We start from the raw sequence: 13,032 nt of genomic DNA on the forward strand, positions 1-13,032 counted from the left end.
AACAAGTGATTTATTTGCTGGTAATTGGATGTGTCTTAGGAAAATATATTAGAATGCTATAGTGAGATCCAGTAAAGAAAGGGATTTTGAATTTCTCGGGAAGATTTAGTCATGAAATTTTGTCTGGATAAGAATAAAATCAGAAGTTTTAGAAAATTACAAGTGCATGGTAATGCCCACTTAATTAAGTTATTAAAATTTCAAAATACCTGGATTTGCAGATGATGATATTTATTTATTCAGGCCACTTAGTTAAATATTCGTGCGTGTAGACACTCAAAATCACTTGTGATTGTGCATATGTAGGAATACTTGCACTTATCTGTAAGGAAGGCAGTTAGCAGGAGAGAGAAGCACTTACTTCAAATTATTCATTGAGCACCTAAGAAATAATGAGTTTCTACGGCTGGGAATGCAAGTTTCCAGCCAAGTCCTTAGTCTGAAGTCCCCTAGTGCTTCGTGGGAGGTAACTCTCATCATCGTTCGATTTATCTTGATTCTTGGAATTCAGACCAGCAAATAATAACATAAATGCAGTTTTAATAACAAGAAAACATAACTAATATAGGTATTACTTTTCCTGAGACAATGTTTTATAAAGAATGCATCTATACTTCATATTTTTCCTTAGAGAAAAACATATTTTTTTCATACTTAAAAAGTTCATGCTTCTTTCATTGTTAGGGATGCAATACTTAAATCACATGACCATCTTATTGCTGATACTGTATTTAACTGAAGCACATATGAAAATGCATTGCTGTAGAGATGTCTTGTGATAAAACGACCTTCAGTTCTTCAATACTCAACAAATAAAATCCATAATACAATACCCATAGAAGTTCTAAGTTTTACTGTGATAAAAGAATATCAGATACATAAGGAGTCTTTCAGGTATTCCAGACAAGTTTATTAAATGATGAAAGCAAGACTAAAGCTAATGTCCTATTTAAATACTTAGATGTTGTTTGGCTTTTGTACAACTGAAGGTATAAGTCTCATCATCATAGCTGCCCTTGTCACTGACTCCATCCTTCATACATTAATGTGCTTTTGTAGTATTTTGATTGTTATGCAGCTTTTATGAAATAGATTAATTGATCAAAAAGTGTTGAGGGACTGTTTAGTAAATAGATCTTAGTTGCAGATGGGAAAATTCAGCCTGCTAAGGGAAAAATTTCCTAGAATACTACAAGTATTCTTCCTGATCTGCTTCTTAAATAACCCCTTAAAGTCTGTCAAGGTCCACCCAAAAATACATGTTGACATTTGCTTCTAAGGGATCCAGTTATTGAGTCTATTGTACAATAGCTGTTCCCAGAGATAGACCCTGGATCAGTGCATCTAGCAATGTGCTGCTGAGCAGCCCTCGTGCTCCTTCAGAAAATAAAAGGCTTTTATAATACACTCCAGGAAAATGCCTTGGAGCTGCTGTGGGTACTTGACAGCTGTTTACAGGCTTACTAGATTTCAATTCCAGAGAGGTGTGTGAGTTCAGTGTAAGAAGGAGGTATTAAAAATGTACCAGGGAATCTCCCTCATAGAATTTCTCTAAGGAATGGTCACAGTTTATTGCCAAGAGCCTCAGACTGTCCTTCATCTGGAGTAAATGAAGAACAGTGAACACAGTGTTATGCTTAAATCTATTGTATTTGAACCACAATTCAAAATATATCCCAATTTTAAGCTTATGATCTTTCCTTGGACAAACATAAGCTGTGTTTGGTCTGTGAGCACTATCTTGACTATTCTCTTCAATGACGGATGATACAATAAAGTTTAGAGTGCTAGAATCTCAGCTGGTGTAAGCATATGTAGTTCTTCTGACTTCAAATGAGACTATTTTTTTTTTCAACCCTTTTCTGTGAATTCTTCAGTATTTCCCCAGTAGCAAGTGAAACTTGGTCACTTATGGTGACTCAAGTTTTATTCTTTCTGTGCACCATCAGCACTTTGAAATGATCACATCTGTTTGTACAATAAGAGAGCTGCCTTGTGCTGATGGTGCATTGCTTTCATGCTGCTCAATCACTATTTCAATTAAATCTGTTCTGTACTAGCGTTGCTGGAGTTGCTAATAGTAGTAGAGTTATCAGCTAACGAGAAAGATGATTCAGCAGCTCACAAATCCTGTTCTTGTATGAACTACATGGTTTCCATTCCACTTCATTTCTCACTCGGCTAAATTATCTGTCTGTAAACCCAGTTTGGTGTTGGTCTTCTGTGAAGGTTTATCCATGCAAGCAACAGCCCTGAAAAAGCTCTGCAGCTGTTTTGAAATATGTCACTCTTTGAATCTGCCACAGCTCCAAAGCCTGTCCTATGCTGTGGGTAGAAATAGGTGGCCAGGAGAGGATCTCAGCCAACTGCAGTTGTCACAATTTGGAGAAATTTGCTGACTGCATCAACCATGCAAAGGGGTTTTTTGATTTAAATAAAGCCCAATCCAAGCAATTATCCTCCTGTTTTGTTGGTCTTCCTTCCCCCCCGCCTTGTATGCCAGAATGCTCTAGTGAATTCTGTGTTGCTTCTCTCTAGAAAGGGCAGGGTGAAGGTTGGGTTTTATCAGAGCATTATTTATTTATTTCAAAGCAGGTATAAACTTGGTTCTTACTGATAGTAGTATGGTTTCATTTTGGTGCGTTTTCAGTAGCCCACTGTTCTCGCTTTTTTGGTGCCAATCTTTTTTGCTAGAAATTGTACACTGGCAGATGTTTTGCCCAGCAGGCTATTCAGTAGATGTAAAAGGTGGCCAAATTCCATCACAGATAATTTTTGTCTTGCATTGGCACTATAGTTCTGGGGGTCATTATGATTTTATTAGCAAGACTCATAGACACAGTACATTTGTTCCTTTCAATAATTAAAGGTGTCTTTTCTTGAATCTGAAGAATTATTTCTTAATGGACACTTGTGATGAAGTTTGTGTTCTGTGTTTTCAACAAACTAGGGAAGAAATGAAATCTCTCCAGGAGGCCTTTCAAAAGCAGCTTAATGAGGCAGCTGAGAAAGCAGAAAAGCAGCAGGCTACTGTGAGTGATTCCCTGTCCCTCTTTCATTGTTTTTGTTTGTTTCTTCTGTCTTTTTTTTAATCCTTTTGCCTTGAGAATTTGTCATTCGCTCAAATAACTTTGCATGTAACAAAATTTGGGTTGCAAATATGTGGTAGTATTGCACTCTACAAGCTTCAGAAAAAAGAGGCTGGAAAAAGTTTGCATGCTACCAGCCCTGTCTTCACTAATTTTTGTGGGATTTGGGTGTGTGCAGTACACTTTTGAGGATTTGGACCTGGAGACTTGATCCTAAGTCCTTTCCCTGATGAGGTTATCTTTATGGACCCTCACATCTCATCTATACCAAGGTACACTGCCACACACCCATTGACTTTTTTGGAATCACTACTGATTTTCAAGCAACAAAGTAGATGATAGAGCGTCCAATTTTGACCATAGTAGATCTAATTATCACCACAGGAAGGCATTAAGCTTCATTAAGATTTCATGCTTTAATGAAATTCTGTTTCTGGATAAATTGTACAATTGGTTGGATTTATGTGTAGCACTGTAATGTTGCAGGGTATAAACAGACATACTTTTACTATTGCAGAAAAAAAAAAGGTAGAATCATGTTTTCTGTTTAATTCTAAGATGTAAAAAGGATATTTTTCCTATGTTGCTTAGCAGTATTTCTATAACATGGACACCACAGAGCATAAATTGACTAGATAATCTCCAGGGGTCCCTTCAATTCTCAAGTGTTCTCTGATTTTAAGTCTGGATTTGAAAACAAGCTGCTAGAAGGATTTATAGATCTATTTTTAGTTTCATATTGGATAATTACTGGTTTATTTGGTAAGATTTTACTGTTTCCCTAGCTCACAAAACAAGGATCCTTCCAAAACAGAGGTTGAAAAAGAATTGCTAAATGTAGGAAATATTTACCTATGCCATCTTTTGTATCAATGTGATTTGTGTGTGGCTTTATGCCCTTGGTGAAGGACACCCTAGTTTATGCCCTTGGTGAACAAGATGTGAGAGTGCATGTTTTACATGCCACCTTCTAAATAGAAAAAATGTAGATTTTGAACAAAAGTATTCCTTTTGCTGGTTTCTTTCAATTACTGTGATTTTACAAAACACTTTTCCCCCTTTGTTGCTCCGAAGTTTGAAGGGTAAAGACACTGTTTTACCTATTCTTGTGTTCCCCCCCGCCAAGGGGATTTTTGGAACTTGTAATTTTGTCTAAAGACCAGAACCCCTCTTTTTTTTCTGGAGAGGAGAAAAGTAGTAAACTGAATGCTGTATTGACCTTGAAATGAATAACATATTTTTGGTGTCTCTCAAGAGCCAGGGCAACATATATGCAGGGGAAAAAAAAAATTAAATACTGAGCATCTAGTTGTCTTTGCTAAGTACTCAAACTTGCTGGTTGAAAGTTGGCTTTTTTCAGGTGCATGGACACAATCCCACTGGCTTTGTCAGCACAATGAATTCTGGGCTTACAAATTAAAGGTGGAAAATATATTTTATTATTTAATCTCTTATTAGATTTTTATATTAAAGGCTAATTCAGCTGTCAGTTAAATAAATCTCAGAGGTAGTGAACGGATTATTGACTCTGTCGTTCTTTGTGATATTGTGCTTTTTAAACTTGAGCAGCAGTGCCTTGCGTAAATGCAACCCACACCCCAGCACTAGAGAAGAGCACAAGCTATGCTCTACACAAGTAATAAAAAAAACCCTACTGTTAATTGTAAGCAAAAATATCACCTACTGCAGGAATGAGGAAAATCCCCTCTGAGTTTATCCCAGAATTTGGCTTGGAGCATTGTCAGCTGGGTAGAGAAACTGGCTTCTTAAGCTGTATCCTCAAACTTGCTAATAACAGAATATTAAATTTGCCACTGATTTTAAGGAAAGCAGAACTGTGTCCTTGGTTCGTGACATTTATTTCTTTATGCCTCAGGGTATAATGTACATAATGAAGCTCACCAACACACTGAAACTGAATGTACATTCCAAAAGGCCTTCAGGATCCTCGGATGAAAGTGCAATAGAAATGGAAATAAATATTATTACTGTCACTCAGGGTTTCTTTACACCTGGTTTCTCCATGTGTTACATGAATGCTATGAAAGAAGGTCTAGGTACTTTGAGGCAAGCCTAGCTAGAGGATAGGAGCTTGAATTTAATTCTGATTTAATGAATTGTGAGTCTTGTTTCTAATCCAATTTAAGCACATTTTATTCTACAGGATTTGGTGAAGTAAATCTTGATTTTCATCAGAGTAAATAAGAATAGAATTATATTTTTTCAAAGCCAAATGAATAAAAACACTGGACGGGGGTTGGAAATACATATTTCTTTTCTGCACTTGCCAAGGAGGCATAGTGCAATGTTTACTGTATGTTAATTGGCTGTATATATTCAACAGGGAACACCTGCCTGAAGGTGATCTTTATTAGGTAAATGCAAAAATGTAAGTAAGAATTTAAAAGAATTAAATCAAATCACAAGCAAAATAACCTGGAAAGTATTCGAAGACTCTGACCAAACCAAAAGAACAAAGGAGATGCCGCGGCAATGCACTACACTTTGCATCCACGTCTTGTGCAATGTATAGCAAGAGTCTTCAGTATTGGTTGCACAAATGATTCATCAGAAATAATGTTATCAATGTTAATGTTTGTTCTTTTTCTTCCCCCCTTTTTTTTTTTTTTTTAATATCCCCCCCCCCCCCCCCCCCTTAAAACCAGAGAAGCCAGGAATGGTAGGCAGCTAAAAAGTTGCTGTTCTGCTGATGCGTTGGTGGGTGCAGCCTCTCAGAGAGCAGCAGCTGGAGCTGCTGCCAGGTAGTAACAACTTGCTGAGGGTAGAAAGGGCAACTCTGGCTTGAGGAAACAAAACAGAGGTGTAAAGACCTTCCTGTCCTTTACAGCACTAATACACTGAGGACTGACCTGGAGGCCCTTGGCAGGAGAGAGCGCTCCCTTTCTGGGTTCTTTGTCCTCTGAATCTGTAGCACTAAGGGGTGAGAACAGCAGCAGTCCGGCTTGGGACAGGTCTTCTCTAGAAAATATATGGCAGACCTCAGGTAAATGTATGCCTCTTGCTTCAGTTAGTCCATCTAGGATAGTAAATTGTGCAGATGAATACTAGTTATGATGAGGATGGTTTAAATATTAGAGTATTCCTATGTTGCCAAGTTCAAGGTTCAAACACACTCTTCCAGAAAGCTTTGGCTTGAGAGGGAGTTTCTCTACAGACCATGTCGTGCTAGAACTATGGATTACTTGTGTATCAAAAAGCATTTCCTAATTAGAGGAAGCTTGTTAGAAGCACTGTACTGAATTTAGTTATACAAAATGTATATAATATGTGTAAGACGTCATTCCAAATCACCTGTTGTCCTCTTTAACAATTGATGAAGGTCAACAGAGCTTTTTGTTCTCTATTTAATATCAAATACCTAAGGAATTTACAATAGGTTTTTAGACAGTGAAAAAAAAAATTATTAATATTGTCAAGCTATATAGCTACATGTGAAGTGGAACCACTTCATCCTGAAACAGGTTCACGGGATTAGAGATCATGGACTAATTTTCACTTTTGTTAACAAAAAGCCAGAGGGCAAATGACACATGTAACTTGACAGTGTTTTTTTTTTCCCCCAGTGAATTCGTTTAACTAGGGTGAGTAATGAGTCTGTGTATCTGCATTAGGTTAACAGGCTCTTAAAGCTTTTCGGAGAAGGGCTCTTCACTTGGCTGTGCTTCATGCTAACTGCTTGTATCTGAAGAAAGAGGGGTTTTTTTGTTTTTGTTTGTTTTTGTTTTTTTTTTTTTTTTTTTTAGGAAATGACCTGGAGGTTTGCAAAGTTGGTTCCCATTAACTGCAATTAAAGTTTATAAAAAGAGCTGGATAGCTCTAGATGAGAGAAAAAATAAAGGATGAAACAGCTAAATACTCAAAAACAGTTTGGCTAAGTAGAGTAAACTCAGCTGCCTTTTTTGTTTAGTTCCTGTTGGAATTTTATGTCATGTTAACTATTTGTAAAAAGACATGGTGATGGAATTGTTTGACAATACAATTATAGTACTGTCTGTCAAAATATAGGAGAAAATATGTCTGTGTAAATTCTTTTTTCCCAGTTGTTCAGTGTTCACTCTGAAAAATGAGAATTAAGTAACACATTATGTATGACTTGTAAAAATAAACAATAAACAACATGGTTATTTTGAAATCAGTAGAGTTTTTCTTAGTAATAAAAGACTAACAGAACATGGAGAATTTAAATCAGATATCCATCACCAAACAAGAATATAAAGAACCATCAGAAACTCACACCTGCAATATTTTTAATAAAAAGAGCAGATGTTCATTTAACTTCAAAAATATTTTTGTTTAGCAGCAGCCCTTATGACAGGTCCTAAATTCCTAAATATCTCTTTGACAAAAATCTGTTTTGTTAATTAAAATATAACTTGCAACTTAAAGTTATGTTTATCTAAGAATTTTAGTAGCTAAAAGTATATTTAGTTTTCTTTTTAAAAGTATTTAACACTTTGTAGAACACTTTTTCCCAAAGGAAAGAATATTTTCCATGTGTTAAGTAATAGCCTAATAGTTCTCTCTGGCTTTTGGAGTCAATTCCTACACTGTAACTTGAAAATTAGACCACTAAAATTAATGTTGCGTATGTTACGTTTTCAGTTATTGCCAAAACAGTTAGGTGTTAATGAATGTATTCCAATCCCATCTTAATTGCTCACATCTTAGTCCCGACCAAGGTACAAGAAATCTGGAAGTAAGCAAATAAGTGTACAGCTGAGCTTTGACTGTGCAGTAATGATGCTGTATTGGTATTCTTCCATCCCTCCTGTGTAGTGAATAACTAACTATTGTCTGACTTTTAGAATTAGATCACTGCCATCTGCTAAAGCATTCTGTATTTCGATAGGGGAAAATTTAATTTGAACATTTCAAGGTCACAAACTGCTGTGAGTAAAGGCCACTGGATGGAAGCTGTTGCCTTTAATAAATGTAATGAGCTCTGAAACACACAAAGCTTGGAGTACCTTGGATGTCTGTCTCCAGGAGACAGTAGCAGTGTCCTTGCTTAATATTGCAAAGTTCAGCCTTAGAACAATATATTTTAATTATGTATTTTCATAATTACAGCTAGATAGTAATTAAAGACAGCCAATGTGTGGAGGGAGGTGAATGTCAAGCAAGAACAGAGTGTGGGTAGAAAGGAGGAAGGGATGTAGAAAGTTTCTTAGTTGAAATTTTTCAGTTTCTGTGCATTTTAATTTAGAGCTGGGTATAAATGTCCATTCTTGTTTATTATGCTATTGGGATTTGGTGACTGAAAGTACAATTTTTACATCTTTTTCTGGAAAATGATTTCCTTTGTCCTTGGGGCTGACAAAAAGCATCATGCAAATGGTCTGATGCAGAGTGATCTGCCATAAAGCATGAAATTATAGATATAGATGTGTGCTCCCTTCTATATAGCTTCCTGTAGTTGTATTTTATAGATAAATGGTTCTTCAGTTGTTAGAGATTAAGTAGAAAAGCTTTAAAAGTGCTGCTATAATATGGAAGCAAAAGTTAATGACTACTTAGTTAATATTGGTATTATTTTGGAAAAAGAAAGATATGTAAAAAATAGGTTTTAATTATTCAGATAAGCTAAAACAGTAAGTTTGCACTATTTAAGATGTTCGTATCAGTGATATCAGATGCATGTGTATGTGGATAGTAATTAACAAAAATTACTGGTTTAACTAACAAAGACTGCTGCTTAAATTAAAAGTACTGTGGTGTCTTAAACATCTCTTCCCTGGAAGATTCAAGCTGATACTTACAAGCTGTGGATACAGAGCACACAGATAACAATTTTGGTATCATATCTCTTTAATTATTTCATATATACACAGACTTAGAAGTGAAGTGGTTTGAAGGAATATTAATATTCTGTTGAGAGTTGGGACTAGGAAAGGGAACACTCTTTAATGGAGGTCAGTATATATTTTTTTGGTCAGTATTTAATGGCAGCTGGCAAATATTTTTGAACAGCTGAAAAAATGCCCCCACCCACCCCACCCCCACCCCCCCTGTGAACGTTTGTGGGGTTTTTTTATGCTTTTCCCTGATAACCCTGATCTCTTATTTTGATTGTGTCTAAATCTCAGTATTTGTGGATGTGATTGCTGGACAAATGCTGAATATCTTCATCTGCTGTTAAAACATCACCCTCAAGGGCAGCTGGATGTGGAGTTAGGATTTCCACAACCAAACTGCTTAATATTTTGGAAGAGTTTGCAAAAGAAGTTCCATTTATGCATGTCAGGCGGCACTGATCTCATAGACCTCCTACCTGCTTTTCTCTTTTAAGTGCTGATAGTGTCCTCCAGCTTCTCTTTTGGCACAGACGAGAGGGATGTCAAGTCTGGTGATTGTTTTTAAATTACCAACATCTGTCTACTTGAGTGTGGACATGATTCTAAGAACAGGTGTCTTGTCATGCAGATTCAGTGTCATTTTTTATCTACAGAACATCCAAAATGTTAATCTCTAAGTCAATGTCTTTATAATCTAAATCTTTTCTTACAGGGGTTTTGTTGTTCTTAACAAGTCTGCTTCAATGGAGGGTCATGTGGTGGTCAGAGGACATCCTGGGCATAGCAATCATGAGATGATAGAGTGTTCGATTAACGGTTAAACTGATGTTTACGTACATTTCAATAACTCACACTCAACATTTCTTAAAACTTGTAGATTAACTTTTTGAAGACTGAAATGGAAAGGAAGAGCAAAATGATCCGTGACCTCCAGAACGAGGTAAGAGGAACATTTGATTGTCACCTCCATTCAAACTTTATACTGAAAGAGTTTATGGTTTGGTTTCGTATTTTAAAAGCATGGTTTTTTAGTAGAAAGATAAAACTCTGGTTAAATACTCTAAACACAAAAATAAATAAAAATGATGATGTGCATTTAGAAATAGTATTTTATTCTGTGCAGATATTGACTCCTTGTTCCTGGTGCATAGGTCCATAGTACACCTCTGTAACTTTTGCTGTACTTACTGTGCTTTTTCATAAAGGAATGCTTCATTTAGTTCTATGGATTATTGGTACACAGTGAAACTTTATCCACAGTGTTATTACCTGCTTTTGAAATACACAGCAAGAAGAGGTGAAAGGAAATAAAATCTCAGAATTGAGATTCCTAATAAAATTTAAACCACCCGCATTCCTAAAATATATTCTTATCGTGCTGTTTCTATCGGTGTTTCTATCACTGAGTGAACAGTTTCTGGAGCCCTGGATAAACATTACTGAGGGCATCTGTGATTAAGGCTTCTCAAAACGAAAAAAAGAAATAGCATCTTGAAAAGTGAAAATTAACCTTGGAGACAGAGCAGTGATTAAACTAAAGATAGTTACTTGATTAGATGGGAAGTAGAACACATGAAGCAAAACAAACTTCCAGTTTACTGAGGCCTTCAGTGATGTGTGTTCCAGCCTGGCTTACCTGCTGCTGCTTCTTCCTACACATATTCAAATTACATGGGATTTAACTATTATTCAGGTGTCCCCGGAATTATTCAAAAAGGTCCATCTGATGTTTATTACTTCTCTCTTTTCAGGTCATAAAATCAGAAAGGGGGGTGGGGGTAGGGTGGAGATGTTTTACTGAGAAGAGGAATAAGGCCAGGTTATTCTCTAGGGAAATAGTGAATTAACGTCTAAATGCTCTACATGGAACTACAGAACCTTCCAGTACTTTCTTCAAATGTTTCAAACTTGATGTGGGAATAAAAGGATTACCTCTTCCAGAAGGAATGTAATAACAAAGACATAGCTAAGGGAAAGGGGCTTAATAACATACGCAGCAAAGAAGAAATGAGATGTAGAAAAAAATGCGATTGAGATTTGGTCTTCTGGGTTTTCCAAACTGCATGAGAAGTGATAGAGGCTTGTTTACTCCCCACCCCCTCATACACCCAAATGCTCCCCTCCCAAGATACAAGGGGTTTGCACAGCTATATATTGAAAACAATAAAATGGGGTGGGGGAGTGCAGGGAAAAGTTTGATGCAAGGGCTTGACGGTGCTTGCATTCAGGCGATGTAGCTGCCGTTCTTTTATTACTACCCTATCCAACCATGTTCACAGAGATAAATACTGGAAAATTCTGCACAGGTGATCTGGTTTTTGTTTGTTTTTACTTTAATTATATTGCCTGAAATACTTCAAATTTTTTATGTCAACTTGCAAGATGTTCCAAGTGTAGGAAAAGTTTGTGGGCACTATTGATTCTGCACTTATTTTAGGAGGAAACACGGAATAGTACTTGTGACTAAAGAAGCGATGTGGTCCTAGTGTGCCCTGGAAATCAGAAGCTCCAGCATTCTTTTCTTGGCCCGGTCACCTAAACTTGCTGTGAGAGCAATTGTATTTGAAACCTTTGCTTACTAAGCAAACTGCACTTCTGTGCATCAGCTCCTGTGTGGAAAAAGAACCAGTAGCTATAGCTAACCAACAGCTTTCTGGTAAACTTCTATGCTATGTTTCCCTAAAAGAAAGTCCACTAATATCCATTTTTCTGGTATTTCAGTAATTGTTTTGAGGGTTTCCATAAGGACTTTATCTTTTGACAGCAATTTAACCAAATTTAAATGGTATGATTTAGAGGAAACATTTTTATCTAAGTCCTGCCTCCACTCCCTGTATGTACAGTATGCTTTGAAAAATCTTTCTTAGCAAGATTAGATATGCTATAATAATCGATAGCATTTTACATGTATTTTTTAAAAGCACTATCTCCTTACAGATCTATAGAGACAGGTAATGAAAATGGAATTCCTTTCATAGATGCTTTTGTCCTTCTGAGTATCACATTCACACTCAGTTTATGTTGGCTAATTCTGAATTTTGCAATCTCAGGCTCTTCCATGACTATAAAAATAGTTCCCTGTTTAGTTCTGTTCTTCCAGCATGTGCCCTGCTGCCATCCAAGTTTGCAACACAGAGACAGGAATAGATAACGACAGCCTTCCAATTGAATGCAGCAGCTGTGATGTAGTGTATGAGGAGGGGACATTGTACAGAAAGGCAATTTTCAAGCTATTCAAGGCTTTGGAAAAAAGCAGTTAACAACAAAAATAGTCCCTTGTGTGAAGGGAAAAAGTGCCAGATAAGAGCGCATAAAGATTAAGTTTCTAAAAATCCCATCTTTTTTAGTGGTCTCTAAGTGCTTCCTGCAATACCAGAAAAAAATCTGTCAGACTTCCAGCTGTAAGGTTGTGTGGATTGTGTTCATGTAGGCTAATAAAGGATTGACATGTAAACAGGTAAGCTCTTCTTTTGGAAAGTTACTATTATTGACAAAGAAACCAAGAGGTTTGGAAATTCAGAAGCACTGGTGGAGCTAAGAAACTTGGCATAAATGTAGAGTGAAATTGAATATGTATAAAATACTTTGAAAATTTTCACTTTTGGAGATGGCCTGTTACAGTGAGCAGCTCACTTTTATCATGTCAGTCATGTATCATTTGTGGAAAATGATGCCAGAACTGCTCTAAAAATGAAACTGAAGCAGGATGCTGTGTTTATATCAGAAAAATGATGGGTCTCGACAGTTGCTCTTTGCATTCAGAACCGATTGTTTTGGGTGCAGCTCTGAAAATGCATAAACACGATGGATTCATTTCTTAAATGAAAATCTTTTCTGCACTGATGTGCTTTCTGTTAGTTTGTTATTCCTTTCCTACTGGTACACCTGTAAAAACCATGTTCCATTAAAGGTTCAAGGTGAGAGTCCTAGCTGATGTACACTCATGTGAATTCCTTAAGGTAAATGTGTCCCTAAAAGTTAATAAACGGTGTATATTCTGTACTGAAAGCTAGTGAAATGTTATTCAGACTTGTCACATGGACATTATAGTTGCCTCACAGACTTAGAAATGTCAATTAAAAAACTTCCGCCCTTATTTGAAACAATTAATTATGTAGATTAGGTAA

At 36.5% G+C, this 13,032-nt stretch overlaps 1 protein-coding gene across 2 annotated transcripts in view; it reads left to right on the plus strand.

The window, feature by feature from the left end:
* The window catches only part of LUZP2 (leucine zipper protein 2), a 309,932-nt gene that overhangs the window by 207,289 nt on the left and 89,611 nt on the right, over positions 1 to 13,032 (plus strand). For both annotated transcript variants that reach the window (XM_027798713.2, XM_027798712.2), the window contains exons 5-6: positions 2,951 to 3,032; positions 9,783 to 9,845. In XM_027798713.2, the coding sequence (XP_027654514.1) occupies positions 2,951 to 3,032; positions 9,783 to 9,845 (145 nt within the window). The remainder of the gene's footprint in view (positions 1 to 2,950; positions 3,033 to 9,782; positions 9,846 to 13,032) is intronic.

The sequence above is a fragment of the Falco cherrug genome, chromosome 10 (assembly GCF_023634085.1).
Source record: "Falco cherrug isolate bFalChe1 chromosome 10, bFalChe1.pri, whole genome shotgun sequence".
NCBI classification, from domain to species: domain Eukaryota; kingdom Metazoa; phylum Chordata; class Aves; order Falconiformes; family Falconidae; genus Falco; species Falco cherrug.